This window comes from Anser anser, assembly GCF_964211835.1.
Source record: "Anser anser genome assembly, chromosome: 3".
NCBI lineage: Eukaryota > Metazoa > Chordata > Aves > Anseriformes > Anatidae > Anser > Anser anser.
In genome coordinates, this window is record NC_139722.1 from 92558787 (window position 1) to 92575839 (window position 17053).

At 53.2% G+C, this 17053-nt stretch overlaps 1 protein-coding gene across 2 annotated transcripts; it reads left to right on the plus strand.

The window, feature by feature from the left end:
* Positions 1-713: 713 nt before the first annotated feature.
* FOSL2 (FOS like 2, AP-1 transcription factor subunit) lies at positions 714-16962 on the plus strand. Of its 2 annotated transcripts, none has more exons than XM_083832104.1 (4): positions 714-1671; positions 5982-6236; positions 9181-9288; positions 10765-16962. In XM_083832104.1, the coding sequence occupies exons 1-4, from the start codon at positions 1573-1575 to the stop codon at positions 11272-11274; spliced, it is 972 nt and encodes a 323-aa protein (XP_083688230.1). In that variant the 5' UTR covers positions 714-1572; the 3' UTR covers positions 11275-16962. The 2 variants fall into 2 exon arrangements, with proteins under 2 accessions (XP_083688230.1, XP_083688231.1); XM_083832105.1 differs by lacking the exon at positions 714-1671 and adding an exon at positions 1704-3645.
* The last annotated feature ends 91 nt before the right edge of the window (positions 16963-17053 follow it).

Below are 17053 nucleotides of genomic sequence, written 5' to 3' on the forward strand. Positions count from 1 at the left end.
TCCCAATGTCCCAAATGCCTCCCAATGTCCCCAATGTCCCCAATGTCCCCAAATGTCCCCAGATGCCCCCACGCCTGGCAGTGCCAGGCGGCCGTGCCCCGCCCCCCTAGGCACGGCGTGGGAGCAGCAGGCTCCGCGTGGGGCGGGCCGTTTCGGTAGCACCCGGGTTTCGGGGTCCCAGGACCCCCCCGGGACAACCCCCGCCAGCCCCCGACCCCCGCCCCCCCCCCGCTCCCGGCGGCGGGCCCCCCCCCCCCCCCGCGGGCGCTGCCCCTTTAAATCCGGGCGGCGCGGAGCAGGGAATCCCTCTCGCAGCGCGTCACCCGCGGCACGGAACCCCGCGCTGGCGTAGCGCGACGCAAATGCCCATTTTTGGCAACGTGCGACAGCGGCGCGTACCAAGCGGCGCGGGCAGCGCGGGGGGGGGCGGGGGGCGCGAAACCCCTCCTCAAGCCGCCGCCGCCGCCACCCCGCGGCACCGCGGGGGGGGGGGGGCGGGGCGGGAGCGGGTCGCCCGGGTGCGGGCGCCGCGGCGGGGCGCGGGGCCGGGGCGGGGCGCGGGGCTGGGGGCCGCCCCCCCCCCCCCCCCCGGGCAGCGGGGCGCGGTGGGAGGCTCCGCGCGGGCGGGGCGGGGCGGCAGCGCCGCGGGTTTGACGTGCGCGGTGCACATGGTGCGGCGGCGGCGGCGCGGCGGGGCCGGATAATAGGGGCCGGAGCGGGCAGCGGGGCCGTGCCGCCGCCCCGCAGCGCGGCGCAGAGCGGCGCAGCGCGGCCGGGCCGCGGTTATAAAGGGGCGGCCGGGGGCGGGCAGCTCGCTCCGCCCGCTCCGCCCGGGGCCGCGCCGCGCCGCCGGAGGGGCGGCAGTGGCCGGGCGGCGCGCAGGGAGCGGGACATAGGGGGCACGGCTCGGCTCGGCTCGGCTCCGCTCGGCACGGACAGCACCGCTCCGGCAGCACCGGCACGGCCCAGCCCGGCGGCGCGCCCCGCTCGGCGCTCCCCTGCCGCCGCAGCCTCCCCGCGCCGCTCCGGGGAGCCGCTCTGCCGATCGCTTGATTTTGGGGCTTTGCCTGTTTTCTCCTTTTTTCCCTCGTTTATTCCCCCTTTTTCTTTTCATTTTTTATCTTCTTTCGTTTTTCTATTTTTTCTCTCCCTTTTCCCTTTTTTTCCTCTTTCCTTTTTTTTCCCTTTTATCTCTTTTTTCTCTTATTTCTTATTTTTTTAATTTCTCTTTTCCTTTTTTATTTTCCTCCTTCTTTCTCTTTTTTTTTCTTTTCCTTCCCCCCTTTTCCTTCTTCTCTCTTTTCCGCCTTTTTCCCCCTTTTCCCCCTTTTTCCTTTTTTTTTTCCCTTCCCCCCTTTTTCCCCCTTTTTTTTCCTCTCCCGCCCCAAGAAAGCCTTTTCCAGCCCCGTTCCCCGTAAGGGGCACACACACGCACACACTCGCACACACTCGCACCCAGCCACACCAAACCCCTCGGCGGCCGCGGCCAGGGGGCGGGGAGACGGCGGAGGGAGCGGCGGCTGGCGGTGCGGGAAGGCGGGGACGCGGCTCCCCCCGGCCCGACCTCGGACCATGTACCAGGACTACCCCGGCAACTTCGACACCTCCTCCAGAGGCAGCAGCGGCTCCCCGGGACACCCCGAGACCTACTCCGGCGGCGCAGCCCAGCAGGTAGGGCCGGGGCTGGGGGTCGGGGCTGGGGCTGGGGGTCCCCGACGGGAGGCGCGGGGCCGGCTCTCGCCCTCGCCGCCCCAAATTTCGGCCGGGAGCTGCGCTGTGCCCCAGCCGGAGCGCGGCTGCCAGGCGCGGCTCCGCTCTGCTTTGCCTCCCCCCCCTCTCCTTTCCCACCCGCTTTTTCGGGTGTTGCGCCGAAAACGCCCCAAAAGCGGCTCGCGCGCCTGAAGCCGGCACCTCCGTGGCAGGCGTTACACAACCGGGCCGGTTATACAAACGCAGCCCATTTCATAACTTGTTTACATCAGCCGCCCTATCCCCACTCCGGGGCTTTTTTCGGGGAGTTGCGCTCCCCCCGCCCCGTTTCTCCCGATGGTGTTAGGCGGTGTGCGAGCAGCGCTGCCAGTCCCCGTCTCCGCGTCCGCAAGTCATAGGATCGTTTAAAAAAAAAAAAAAAAGGAGGGGAAAAAAAAAAAAAAAAAGTCCGGTACTAAAGTTTGCCAACCGTACCAGCCCGTGACATTCCTCGCGTGAAAGAAGTTTTACCAGAAATGACTCGCCGCGGTTCCCAGCCGCCTCCCAGCGCATCTCGTGGGTGCCCTCTGCGGGCTGCGCCGAGCATGGAGGCTTCCAGGGAGAGCAGCTGGCGGCAGGAGCCCTCAGCGCTTCCCTGCCGGCTCCGGGACGAGCTGGGCGAGCGGGGGAAGCCGAAAAAGCTGGAAGCCCTTGGCTCGCCCTCCCCTCCGCCCGCTCAGCCCGGGCACCGGAGGCCGGCACCCTCTCCAGGAGGCTGGGAGAGGCTGTGGGCAGCCAGCCCCGAGCTGGCCGAAGGGGCTGATGGCTGTTTGCTGGGTTTTTTTAACTTATTTTTTTTTTCTTTTCCCTCTTATTTTCTGGTGGTGCGCGTCCTCTCCAGGCAGCTCGCGTGCGGGCGCCAGAGCCCAGTTTCCAGGGTTCCTGCCTGCGCCGGGGCTCTGCGCGGGACGCCGGCTCAGCGATGTTTTCCTTAAGAGTCTGGGCAATTTCTCAAGGCCCTGCGCCGTCTTTCCCTTGATCCCTACAGATGTTGTAGATTAGGATCAAATGCGAGCGTTGCCTTTACCCTAGGAACGGGGCTGCTCTGCTGATCCTGGGCTAGGGGGATCTGCAGGGCTTTATCGCCACAGAAAATATGCATTGTAGAAATTTTTTCTTGTCTTTTTTTTTTTTTTCCCAAAGCAAGGAGAGATGCATCAGTCACATGTTTGAGTGGAAACTGTGACTCGGAGCCAAAACTTTGATGCTTTTTAATTATTTTTCCCATGCAACGCAGCACTGGAACATTTTTCTTTCAAGTTGCGTGTCACGCTGTATTCCTAATCGCCGACTTGCCATGTGCTAAACATAGACTCTAATAGGAATAATTCGTGTACTTTTTCAGACTGGCTGACTTTCCCCTGAAATACCCCCGTGCGGTGTCCGGTTCTCCTTCCAGGGGATGTTCAACACGGGCGAGCTGTCGGGGGCCTTTTATTTGTTACGGGATACGTCCCATACGCTCCAGATTTGATAATCAAGTGTTTGTTGAAGTCCCTCTGGGTGGATTTTTCTGGTGTTTTTGGGGTGTTGTTTTTTTTTTCCCCTTGGCCGCTTCCGAGCTGGGACGTGCCCCTGCAGCCCGGCCCTGCCCTGCCTCGCTGGAGCCTCCTCGGGGCCGGTTGCTCTCCAGCCCGGCGTCCCGAGGCAGAGCCGGGGCTGAGCTCAGGCTCTTGAACCCTTATCAACAGGACTCCTCCTCGGTCCTCGTCCAGCTGCTGCCTTTTTAAGGATTCCTTCTTCCGTCTGCGTGCTGCGTCTGTCCCGTGGTGCCGTCGACACGGAGAGTGGAGCTGTGCCTCCGGCAGCCTCTCCTGGGCCAGAGCAGGAAAAGCTGAGGGCAGCAGCCTTTTGGGGTGGCGGAGCTGGTGGCGGTGCGGTGTCCTAGTGGGGAAGGTGAGGTGTGTGGGGAAGGCCTGGCCGGTCAGGAAGCGGTGCAGGGAAAATCCAGCCGTGGCCCAAAGTGCCCGCATCTGAAGACTTAGCCCGTCACAGCAGCGTGCCCCGTAGTTATCTGGGAAAAATACAGCCTTCGGAGTGTTTGGGGGAATTCCGTAGGATATTCTGAGGGATTAGAAAGGAAGCTGGTGGCAGCGATGGGGCATGGCACAGACAGGGGCTGCATCCTGCCTGCTGTCAGCCCCGGGCCTGAAAGCAAGCCCGCGGAGCTGCAGAGGGATGTGCCTGGAGTGAGCAGCCCTGTTGCTGACCGGGAGACCTGTGCTGGGGATAGGAAAGTCCCGGGTCAAACACAAGAGTGATTGCCTGCGGAGTAGCCGCTTTATTAATAGCGTGGAGCCTGATGTTTGTGTCAGACGTTCGTACCTTGTGTGCCTGACTTGGCGATGGGGCTGACTCGCCTGGCCCCTGCTGGGAATTTGTAGCAGGGTGCTGGAGGCTCCGGTAACGTGGCGCCGCCGTGAAGGTCTCCTCTGGAGCCGTGTCCGTGCCCAGCAAAGCACCAAGGCATCTGCGTGCGTTGTGCAGCCAGCCACAGCTTTCGGGTGTCGCTGCCAAGAAGGCAGGGCTCTTTCTTCTCTGCTTTTTGGGTACAGGAGGGGCGATGGCGCAGGTAGGTTTAAAAAAAAAAAAAAAGTGACTTGTGGAGCTGGAAGCAGAACTTGCGTCTCTCGACTCGAGCACCTGTGGTTTAACTAGCCGCGCGCTTCCTTCCTCCTGCGAGGCTCAGGTCCCTCTGTAAGGGTGTCGTGGCTGTGGAGGCACCGAGGCTCCCTCTCCTGTGCCGTGGGGGCACGGCCTACACTGGGCAGAGCAAAGAAGGGGTTTTTCACCAGGAAATTCCTCTGCGGTGTTTACAGCTGGCAGCCCCGGGCCTCCAGAGCCGGCTGGGAGAGGCCATGAGGATGGCATTTACAGAGGCGTGGGGTGAGCTGAGGCTGTGCCAGAGCCCAGCTCCAGGTGAGCCTCGCAGGTTCTGGTGGGGCTTCTGCCACCGTCTTGGTGCCACTGCCACCCTCCCGCCTCACCGGGTGCATCCCTGCCTTCTCTTGTCCTTTCTTTCTAGATCTAGGGCTGTCCAAAGCTGCGAACTGGCATTTGTCTGTGTGCAAACTGGATCTTCTCTTCTCCGGGCCTTGGCAGCTGGACTTGTGGCTAAAACTGGCCCCAGCGCTGTGGCTATCAGCGTGTGGAATACTGTTTGCAGTAGCCTTGGTTTAACAAAGCGCTTGGGCAAGGTGCTTGACTAGGCACACCCTGAAAAGGAAATCTGTGTTGGAGAGCTGTCCCTTATCTGGGACGCTTACCTGGGCTGAGGTCAGGCTGATGCAAGGCCCCTCGCGTCCCCGGGAAGCTGGTTTGCTGACCCGAGAGCGTGCCTTCCTCACAGGATCGCGGCAAGGCTTTCACGCTGCTGGTCCTACAAGCCCCATCCCTTGCACGGTGAGCGAGGCATGCCTGGCTGTGAAGCCTACCCTAACCATTGAAAGTCTCCTGAAGGGAGTTCTTCGGAGACAAAAGCATTCCTTCTCCCCTGCTTGCCCCTCCGGGGACAAGCAATTGTTTTCCTGGCGGTTCAGTGCCAGCATATTATCCAGATGGATTTACCTCCGTCTGAAACAAGGTGTACGCATATTTGGGAGGCGATCATTACCTACTGCCTTGGTTTTACTGCTGCCTTGTTTTGTCTAGACAGTGCAGAGAGCTGCAGGGAACTTGTCCGATCTCAATCCTGAGACCTATTTTACAGGCTGCTATTAAAATACATATCCCTGCACGTAACCGTCCCGGGGCCGGCTTTCTCGCGCCGTGTGCGCGGCGAGCACGGAGCCACCGAGCGAGAAGCGAGCTGCCGCTCTGGCCATACCCAGCCAGAATTTCGGGGGAATCCTTGGGTAGAAGGCTTTGCTCTCCGCTCGGTAACGGCATTTCAGAGCCCAAGTTTCTCTTCCTTTTCTTTGGACTGGCAGAGAAGTGTTTTTCTAGAAACTCCTTAATTCCCCTTTCGCCCCACGCCGGAAGGAGCGGTGGGCCCGCGCGGGAGGCAGCTTTGGGGAGGGCTGGGGGAGACCAGGATGGGGCTGGGCGAGGGCAAGGCCTGGGGGCAGCCCAGGGTGTGCTGCATGGGCACCAGCAGCAGTGCCTTTGCTTCAGGCAGCGCTCTGACCCTCACCGGTGCCGCTCCTGAGGGCCTGGCTGGTTTCTGAGTACGTGCCGTGTTCCACTTTCTCTGACGGTCTCTTCTTTTCTCTCTCCCCTGCCTTTCCTCCTAGAAATTTCGAGTAGATATGCCAGGATCAGGCAGCGCTTTCATCCCCACGATCAACGCCATCACGACCAGCCAAGACCTGCAGTGGATGGTGCAGCCCACCGTCATCACCTCCATGTCCAGCCCCTACTCCCGCTCGCACCCCTACAGCCACCCGCTGCCCCCGCTGTCCTCGGTGGCCGGACACACGGCCCTTCAGCGGCCGGGCGTGATTAAAACCATCGGGACCACGGTGGGACGGAGACGAAGGGACGAGCAGGTAAGCACGGTGGGGAGGATGACGCAGGGTACGTCAGCAGCGGGCGTGAAGGCCCCCCTGCGCCAGGGGAGTCCCCTGCTGCCTTCTCACGGCATCTCCCGGCCCCATGGGGAGAGCCGAGGTCTGTCCCCTGCTCTGTACGTGCGCGAGGGTTTCTCAGGGTGATGCACGGCGTGAGCTGGAGGGTGGTTTTCTTGCTGCTTCCTCAACGTGCGGCACGACTTAACCAATCTCCATCAAAGGCTTCGCACCGCGGGGCCGCGTTGCGGCTCGGTTTCAAAAGCAGGTGAAACTCTCAAGTCGAGCCTTGGGTTTCAGTTTGAGTGTCTCTGCCGCTCCAGGCAGAAGGAAACCCCTGAGCTTTACTTAGGTCACTTACAAAACTGATCCCCAAATTACATCAGGCGGTGTTTTGTGTCAGAGCTGTGACCACCTGCGCTGCTCCAGTCCCGCTTTGGGTGATAACCAGCATCGTGCAGCTCCCCCAGAGCCAACCACCAGTGCCAACCAGCATCGAACAGCTCCCCCAGAGCCCTTCCAGTCTCACAGAAAGCCTTCTGGATGTCCAGGATCTAAATCCACCCTCCCACTGCAAGCATGCGATCTCCTGACCTCTTTGCAGCGGTGAGGCGGGGGGCCCATGGGCGCAGCCATCCTGGTAGCATTCTCACAGCCGGGTGGGATGGCTGGTCCCACTGCTGCCCGTGCCCTTCTAAAGAAAATCTGAGTGATTTAGATCTCCCCAAATCATCCCCGAGCAGCAGTTATGTGGGTCACCACAGAGGAACGTAACCGGACGTGCCACGCACGCTCTGTGCACGAACAAGCTGCTGCGTGAGGCCTGTTTCTAACGAGACGGCGGCCCTACATTTAGGGTTTTTAGGTCTGTTCTGATCCACAGCCCGATTCTGTTGTGTGGAGGGCACCTACAGGTCCCGCTGAAGTCCTGCTCGTGCCGGGCAGGGCAAGCCTGAGCCCCGCTGGGGCTGGGTGAGGTGCCGGCCTTCCCGCTTTCCCACAGGGCCGGCGTCCAACGCCAGGGAAGCTCTCACGAGAACTGGGGGAATAATTAGCAGCGGCTAATTTGTTTGACAAACGCTGCCTCTGTGCTCACAAATTGGCCGTGAAGAGATCACCATATTCTCGGGTTTATTTGTTGTTGGGAGTTATTTGCAGAAGGATGCCTGCCAAGCAATTCCTGGCCTGTGGCTTGTTTGCAAGCCGTTCATTGCGGGTCATTCACATCCGAGTCCTTTTGATTAGACACGTGCCACGGTGGGACCCGGGCGGTTCGCCGTGACTCTTTGGCTCAGGTTTCCACCGCTGGTGCTCGTGAGCGCCGAGCCCGAGTGCCTTTTTGGAAAACCTTGTAGGAAAAGGGCCCGTCTCGATGAACGCTTCTGCCAGCGGCTACGCGCACGGGGCTGGGACTAACTACAGCCAGCGCGTGCAGCAGGGGCACCGGCAGTGCCACAGCAAGCTGCTTTCAAACAAATCCAGCACCACTTCCAGAATATTCCTTTTTAGACCCGTTCTGCTGTTAAGCATGACCAAATTAGCGTCTTCAGCCCCATCGATGAGATTTTTAAACAACATAGCCTCTGAGATAGATAACTTGGAAATGACTGAAGGCCCCGGGAGGGCTAATTTTGGTCCCAATGTATTTCAGTGAGATCTGTGCTTCTAAAGCACGAAAACGCTCCTGAAAACTGTCTGCAGAGGCTCCAAGTCAGCCCGGAGTTTGTGTGTGTGCGCCTGATGTTTTTCCCTGCAGATACCGGTGCACAAATACACTCTAACCCCACACACCTACAGGGAATCGGGCAGGCAGGGCTGTACAAGGGTACCTGCCGGTGAAATCATTGCCACCGTGCACAGGGGCCCGGAAAAAAAGCAGAACAGAGCGAGGGGAATGCCCAGGGGCTGAAGTAAACTCCCTGAAACTGCAAAGATCGAAATTAGGGAAATGAAGCAAACCAAAACAAACCAGAATGAGGTTAGAGTAAAACTAACACTGAAAAGAAAAGACGGTAGAAAGGGTTGAATATCTTGTTGCGATTTTGACATCCCCAAAGATACTAAAACTGAAAGCTTCTATGAAAAGAGGTGTTTTCTTCCCCTTCTCTGTTGACAAGTGCTCTGCCGGCCAGCCCGAGGAGGCTGAAGGGCCCGGCGCAGCGTGGGGCACGCTGCTTGCTGCTGCTGGGATTTATCAGACCTTGTCTCTAACCCCAGAAGCTAGGCCTGACCTCACTGGGTCTTGTGGGCTCCTGCTCACTTCCTCTGGTGTCGCAAGAATGTAACTCTCTGGGTTTCTATGGAATTGCTCCCGATTTACATCAGAGAGGATGTCAGCTGGCCTCAGGAAGCCCTTGGTATCACTGGAGCCTTGCCTGCTGATGCGAGAAACGCAGCCTGTTATCTCGCTGAGTGCTCCAAAATCTGAGGTCAGATTTTGGGGTGGTATAAATAATTGTTGCTTCACAGACTTCTTGAGAGCTCTGCTGATCTCTCTCTCTCTCAATCCCCCCACCCCATCCCCGACCTTCAAGCTAACAACTATTTTTGTGTGGGAAGCAGCAGATATTTTCTTTCAAGAAAGAGGCACTTACAACATCGCGCTCTGGTTTTGCTTAATGTACCACCCAAGTTGTGAAACAATCAGAGCATCTTTTATCTGTTTGGCCTTGGTGCAGATTCACTGTCCTCTTACACAATCTTCCCCCTGCTCCCCACTCTGCCTTCTCCTCACCCTTCTGCTGAGACCCGGTGCTCGCAGAGATACTGTGCGCTTTCATCTTCTGCTGACATCAGTGAAGAGGGGGAGTGCTGAGCATCCTGCTGGATCAGGCCTTTTTTCTGTGCGTTGCGGTTAAATCCTCACAAACTTCAAGGAATGCCTTGCTCAGATCTGATTGTGGGTTTTCTTGGCACTTGCCCACAGCTGTCGCCCGAGGAAGAAGAGAAGCGAAGGATCCGGAGAGAGAGGAACAAGCTGGCAGCTGCTAAGTGTCGTAACAGGCGTCGAGAGCTAACAGAGAAACTCCAGGCGGTACGTGCTCTGCATGCATTTCTCCCTCCTTGTCGCTCACCCTTCGGACCAGCTCGCAGGGCATTGCTCTCCCTCTTCTAGCCTGCATGGGGAAGATGCTGCAAAACACACGCTGCCTTCCCCTTCCAAGGCTGCCCAGTGACATTGCTCCTTCATCAGTGGTGGTGAGGGCTCAGCAGCCTAAACTCCTACTGCTGGCTGCCCAGAGCATCTCAGGAGCTCTCTTCCTGTCTAGCCTGCCATCTAGCACGCATCTTCCTACCTCTGGTCTCCCTCTGTATGTGAAAATAAAGACGCTGCGTGCCTCAGATGAAAGCCTTGAGGACAAAAGCACACAAGACTTCAGGATCATCTGAAAGCAGGATAAAATGAGGCAACGTTACGTGTACCTCTCAAAGCCATGTAATTTAGGCTAACCTGTCTCTGGCGGGGGTAACTGATCTTCTGCCCAAAGGAAGCTCTGCAGAGACGTATGGCTTGGTGCCATAGGGGGGGAATAACTTATTATGCTAGAGAAGGTGGGGATGAGTGCAAGAACTGTGGCATGGGTAACGGACTGACTGAAGAGGAGGCAAGGATGGGTTGTGTTGAAAGAGTCTGTAGGGAAGACTCCAGTACTCCTCTAAGAAGCAGCCTGGGGTTGGTTGCGTTTGATGATGGTATTAAGAATCACAGGAGTGAAAGCACACCACTGAACTGTGCTGCTGACTCAAATTTGGGAGGTGTTCTCTGTGTAGAGGAGGCAGGGCAGCATATAGTAAGAATTTAAGGATTCTCATGACTAAACTACTACAAGTGAGAGGAGTACAAACTGGGAGGTCATATCCTGAAGGACCGAGGGTGAGTACTTCTGTGAGCTCCTCACACAGGAAGATACTGATTGCTCACAGCTTGACTATGAGCCACCAGTGTGATGTGGGAAAGGTAACTGGAATAATCCTAGGATGCATTGAGGGATGATGATGCAGTGGAAATGAAAATGTTAGTCCTTTGTACGAGTCACAGGCAAGATCTCATCTGGAATATGAGCTACAGAAAGAAAAATGGAAACAGTTTAGAGATTACTGTATACTACCTCTGTCTAGGAAATGAGAACATGACCTAACCCTAACAAAATATGATGAGAGGTGATCTTGAGTTCTCTCTGCTAAAGTGTCTGGCAGGCAGACAGCAAGCGTAAAGTGTTACTTAAGCCACAGAACAAGACACTTGTAGAGGCTGGCTGTGAGAAAACTAGGGTGGGCTCTTGAGAAGACCATTTATAACCCTTAGATTGATGAAGTTTGGGAATAGCCTCCCGGCAGACAAAGGAAATTCAAAATACTCAGCTAGCAATGACCTGGTGCTTGCCTGGTTCATGACGAGGCTGGGGCGTATATGCCCATGCCAGCTGGCAACTGGACTTGGTGGCCATGTTCTAGGTGAGGAACGGTGCCAGAGTCTCTGATACTTACTTATTTCCCCTTTTGTCTGCAGGAAACTGAGGTGCTGGAGGAGGAGAAGTCAGTGCTGCAAAAAGAGATCGCTGAGCTCCAGAAGGAGAAGGAGAAGCTGGAGTTCATGCTGGTGGCTCACAGCCCTGTGTGCAAAATCAGCCCTGAGGAGCGCCGGAGCCCACCATCCAGCAGCCTCCAGAGCGTTCGGACTGGAGCGAGCGGAGCGGTGGTGGTGAAGCAGGAGCCCGTGGAGGAAGAGATCCCATCTTCCTCTTTGGTCCTTGACAAAGCCCAGAGGTCTGTCATTAAGCCCATCAGCATTGCTGGAGGTTTTTATGGGGAGGAGGCACTCAACACTCCCATCGTGGTGACCTCGACACCAGCCATCACTCCTGGCTCCTCCAACTTGGTGTTCACCTACCCCAACGTCTTGGATCAGGAGTCTCCTCTCTCCCCGTCCGAGTCCTGCTCCAAAGCTCACCGGAGGAGCAGCAGCAGCGGTGACCAGTCCTCGGATTCCTTGAACTCTCCCACCTTGCTGGCATTGTAATCCCCCCGTGGCCCCCCATTGCCAGTGTGTTACACCCCCCGCCCAGCTCCATGGGGGGAGCCCCTCTCCATGGGATTAGAGACAGGCACAGGATCGTTCAAGCACAAGGGCAGCAAGAACAAGGATGGGGAAATGCTGCAGCTCCAGGAAGGAGAATGAGGACCAACGTCAGCTCCCTGGGGGCAGGAAACGGCCAAGGGGAGGACTGACGCACCAGGACTGTTTGGAGAGGGCGACGTCCCCTCTGTAGGGACTGCCTATGGAAACCTCTTCTCAACCGTAATGGACTTGGGGAACACTCCTGGCCAGGACGGAAGGCGAGCTGCAGACAGTTGCTAGTCGTCCCTTTCCTTTGTGAATTGATCTGATCGGTTATGCTCTGTGCTTAGATCATTCTGGTTAGTTGACCTTACAAGTTCTTCTTTCCCTCTTTCTCTCTCTGCTTATCATTTCCAATGTTGTCGATCCCATGACATTTCATCCAGTTGCTTTGAAGTCTAAAGGCTTGTTAGGATCTTTCCTCTTGGGACAGGCTGTGGGAAACTTTGCCCGGGCGGGAGGGGGATGGCCAGGAGCTGGTGGGGGGACCAAGAGGAGCCCAAGGGCTCAGTGGCAAGGGCAGAGCTCATAACTGTGCTCTGTGGCACACACACAGTGAACAGAGAGAGCAGGAGGCTCGCGTGGAAGCCTTTTTTTCTTAAAAAGTAGATATATCTGTCCCCTTGGGCTCCTCAAAAACCAAGTTAGCATCTCAGGGCCAAAGTAGCATCAGAAAAGCTGCTGGGTTGGCACTTACCAGTGTCTTTGGCAGGGTTTTAACCCCAACTTGGTAGATACCAAATCTGCTGCTGGACTCATTGTTTACTTTTCCTGGGCTGCCTGCTCTCTAGAGAGCATTGCATCTTTCTCCCCGTCAGGGCTCCTGACTCAGATGCTGATCTCTTTCTGTTAGTAAAATCCTCTCCTCCCCTTGGCCATATTTGCAGACCATGCTACCAAAAAAGTGGCACCGTGTGCTATAAATCCAGGAGACTGGCAGCGGATAACGAGGTGAAACCACCTGGTTGTGCCCTCGCTGAGTTTTTCCTTGTTGGGAAACAAGGCAGCACAGATCCACACAATTGGTACCGGCAGGTGGTGTTTGCTCAGAGCTCCTCAGTTTCTGAAGCTGGGGCGAAGGCAGGGGTCCAGCCTCCAGCACGGGCCTCAAGGAGCTCCTGACTGGGCAGCAGTGGCAGAGCTGATCTGATGGCCTGCTCAAACGAAACCAGAGCTTCTGGTAACATCTGGTGCGACTGACAAATTGACGCTGGAAGAAAATCAATTACCATTATTTGCATCTCGGTCATTGGCCTCTTTTCACGTTTTTGCAATGTAATTGATCTGGTTTCGTTGGGGTTGACTGGCCTGAAGATCCAAAGCCAATCAGGGGGCTCTTCCTTCAGCTTTGGGTCCTTGTCTTCTCCAGCCACCTCTGGGCTTAGCGATGATGTTTGCTACTGAGAGCAGTCCCGTGCATAACCTATTCCTGCTTGGAGCCAAGCTCAGGCCCTGGCGATGTCAAGGCACTGATGAACCATGACCTTGTGCATACGAGGACTGCTCAGCTTGCCAGCTAAGCTGCTTACGGGATAGCTCTTTAGTCCAGTCTGTCGAAGCTGTGGTGGCAGCTATTTATTCTGATGTGAGCTTTTCTTGTTTTCTTTTCTTTTTTTTTTTTTTTTTAATTGGCTGAAACATGGGTATTTCTTGGTCAGGCTGGACCTGGAGAAATGCAATATGCAATGACAGGGGCAGTGCTGTGAGATGCTAAACTGCTGCAGTCCGTGCCAACTCCGCTGGGAATTAATAGGGCTCAGTCTTGTGGAGCCAGAGCTTTGCTCAGCAGGGCTGGATTCCCTCAAACCCTGGCCAATGCCTATTCCTTGAGTCATTTCAAAGTGACACTACTTTGGCTGTAAAGGTAGACTTTCTTTTCTTTTCCTTTTTTTTTTCCCCAATTATTATTAATTTTAAACCCAGGTATTTGCCAGAGCTGCCAGAAATAGAAAGATATGAGCGATCTTTTTCCTTTGTAAAACTGATTGAGTAATTCAGGCTTTTCCTTTATTGCTTAAACATTTCCATCTCTATACCAGTGCTAGAGGTTTCAAATTGAGCTTAATAAGTAAAATTGATACAGGAGTCTGTTTGTCCTTAAATGATAATCAGTGTTTTTTGTTTTTTTTTTTTTTTTAAATAAAGTAGACATACAAATTTCAATAGTTAGCACAGAGGATCCAGTTCTCATGGGGTTTTATGTAGATGATGTCACTTTAGGTGAAGCCACTGTTTCTCTAATTGTCTCCGTTCTGCCAGGTGCTTGTTTGGGCCAGTCTGCATTGAGAATCTAAGACTGCTCAATAAAATGTCTCTACATGTCATTTCCACCCAGTGTGGGCAGAATGCAGCACTGACAAATGGTGAATCCTAAAGTGATACAGATGCTTTTGAGGCCAGCTGGCAGGTCAGGAGCATTCCTGCTAGGGGCTTTAGGAAGTCAGCTGCCTCCTCAGACCTAGGTAAGCCTAACTCCTAGGGGGACAGTGAAAACATCTTCTAAAATACTGTTGATCCTTCGTAACAAATATCTTTTAATATATTGCTTGTCCCCTTTTTGCTTGCAGTTCAGGTATGTTGACCATCTTGTCGGCTGCGTATCTGTCTGCTGGGCACACACGCACTTTTAGAGGTGTGATGGCAAGTTTCTTGGGAAGGAAAAGGTTTATCTAGCTCTGACAAGTAGGCAGGTGGCATAATCCAATTGCATTTCTGAAAAAATCCTTAGGCGTGGCCTTCCCTGCACGCAAACCCCGTATCTGCCAGCCTCCAAACGCCATCTGAGCAGAGATGTTTGTTTTCACATTTGGTCCAGTCCTCTGTGATAGCCCCAGATTGGTCTCTACACGTTACTTTAGCTTTTTTTTTTTTTTTCCTCCCCAGATAGAAAGTTCTCATCCTAGACAGGAAGGTTTTAAATAAAGGGCCTTGCCACTCACCCATACCCTCTCCTAATCCCTTTGGGAGAGGCATGCATCCCAAGGAAGGCTGTGATTCCTACCTTTGCTTCAGCTCACTGAATTGTTGCCAAAAGGAGCTGCTGCTGGCCCTTGCCCACTGCCTGTTGACTTGTCATTGACCTTCTCAGAGGTAGGACAGGAGCATCCCCTTTCCTGTCCCGTGAGACTGATGGGAGCGATTTCAAACTGCCGAGAAAGGGGGATCACTTTGCTATCTGAAAGAGCCCTGAACACCTTGTGCCTGCCCGTTTTCTCCCTCAAGCCTCTTCGAGGATGTCTGTGTTAGGACCGCTGGTCTCCTGCCTTCTGTATTTTGTGGATCAGCCTTAACTTTGTTTAGCTGTTGGTAGACAGGTACAGCTTGAAGTCTCCTGCTGTTTTGGTCTGGCTCTGCATACTTCTTTTCAGGTTTGCTGGTGTGCTTTTGGGAATCTTCCCCACCCCTGAAATGGTATTTTCCTTGAGTACCTTACCTGACGATTCCTAAATGTACAGGAATTCCTAAATGTGCCTCTACATTCTTCTGCATGCTCTGGGGATGCGGGAGCTGTTAGAACCAGCGTCTAACCAAAAGTTGTTGAAGTCAATAGCAAAAGGCCCAGGGAATTTCAGCTGGTGTTAGGCTGACCCCCTAGTGACTGGCCCAGTGAAGCATCTAATAACACCTGAAGTTAATCAATGCCCAACTGGGAGGAGCAGTAGCAGCCACATTGAAGGAAACATTCAGCTTCTAGGGGATGTTTGCCATTCCAGTTTTGCCCTCGTTGTTCCTTCCCCCTCCCTGGTTGTGGCATTGCTTTCATCTATTCCTTTCTTGTAGGTGTGGAGACTGGGTAAGTCTCAAACTGCTTGTGGTGTGACGGGATTTGGGACCAACCTGCTGGGGACAGTAGCTCTCTGTTGTGTTTTTATAATTATTATTTAAATGATCTATTTAGTTCATCTGAACCTTTAATTTTGCTGCTTACTGTATGTAGGATCCACCTGGCCTTCATCCTAAATGAAAAACAAAAACAAAAACAAACCTAAGACACCCCCCTCCCTGGTATCTTATTATTTATTGGCAGGCAGCCATTTTGTGCCTGCTCCAGCAGATCTGCCCGCCATTAATTTAACATCCTCCCAACTCACATTCCTGGTGTTCGGTTGTTGCTTTTTTGCTTTTTGTTGTTGATTTTTTTTCTCATTCTAAAACAGACTTCTGAAATGTAAGAAACCTTATTATTTTGACACTTACAAGTTCATTTTCATTAGGAAGGCCAAGTCAAACATTTTAAGAGGTGGGGGGAACAATCTACTTTTATTTCTTATTTATTTATCATGTTTACATCTTTTTTTTTTTTCTGTTCAAGACTTGGATATAATAAAGAAAGCATTAAAAGTACTCCCATCTTCTTCTTTTTTTAGGATAATATTTTTTTTCCGATTCTTTAAATAAAAGATTCTGGGTTTTGTTGTCTGTATAAAATGTAAAAAGAGATATGTTTCTAAAGATGCATTATCATTCCTCTGTGAACAGTAGGTGGAGTTGAGGACAAATCTCAGAATACAAGATAATAATAAAATCCCATCCTGTTTTACTTAATTGTTCCCCTCCTATCCTGTATGATTAAAGGGTTATTCCACTTTCTTGTTTGTGGTTACTTGATATTAAAACCATATTAAAATGTGTAGAAAATAGGTATCCAATTGTTTTTGCTCAGTGAGAGGATAAAATGTTGTATATATCTTGATATACTGTGTAGTTCAAAGTAACATCAATAAGGGATAGTGCATCTTTATTAGAGCGATAAGTTACTAGTGTCACTAAAGTCTACTTTAAGATCCTCAGATATAGAAAGGGCCTGATTCTGATTCCACTTTCCTGTGGAAATTGAAAACATCAGTAGCATTTCGCTGCTGCAAAGCGAGTGTCAGAGGTGGAATCAAGCCTCAGCGATTAGTATCTGACCATGAGGATAATTGAAGGTTTGGGGGCACCATTATCTTTTTTTCCTCAAAAGTTTTAGCTCATGGTTTTTCTTTTTTTGTCTGCAGTGAAATAGTTTCTGCCAAGGAGGTTCTTAAAGGTGACTGCTGAATTGGGACCCTTCTTTGCTCGTTGTGATCTTGGTATCGTTCTTGCAGTCCTGGAGAATCTCAGCTCTGAGGTGTTCTCTCTGGTGTTGTCTCTTCTCTGTTCTTGTTATTTTACTGTAATACAGGCCTACAGTATTTGCACTAAAACAAAAAGCTTGTTAGAGAAAGCTTGCTGCTATGAAAGAAAGAACATATTAAAATGGTTTTGCTTTTACAATTTTAACTGAGTAGCATTTTGTAGAATAAAATCAATTTAGATTGAAAAGAAAAATGACTTTTCTTTTTTCCTCTGCACTCCCTCCCCCATACTCCTTTCTTTCTTTCCCGTCCCTAGGTGGTGTGATGGTTTCCCCCCCACCCCCTTCTCCTTTGGTGCTCAGTTGTAATGATTGGCTGTATTGTTGACTATGCTGCTGAGAGTTATGACACTTGTAAATCTTGTTTTAATGACATTGTGGACACTCTTTTGTATAGCAAGAGCTAACTGGAGTTCTTCTCTCTCTGTTAATTGAAGTCATTAAAAAGCTCCCTTTGCCATGAACAATTAAAAGCTTGCATGTTCCTTCAATATGAACAAATGGGTACAGCATTGCCAGGTGCCCGACTGTAGCACATTTCAGGGCTTCTTTCATTAGAGCAGC

Bases quoted from the DNA above. Each gene is read 5' to 3' on its own strand.
- FOSL2 (XM_083832104.1), top strand. From the start codon at position 1,573: ATGTACCAGGACTACCCCGGCAACTTCGACACCTCCTCCAGAGGCAGC. The intron at 6,237-9,180 runs GTAAGCACGGTG...ACTTGCCCACAG, and splicing joins GGAGACGAAGGGACGAGCAG to CTGTCGCCCGAGGAAGAAGA. The intron at 9,289-10,764 runs GTACGTGCTCTG...TTTTGTCTGCAG, and splicing joins TAACAGAGAAACTCCAGGCG to GAAACTGAGGTGCTGGAGGA.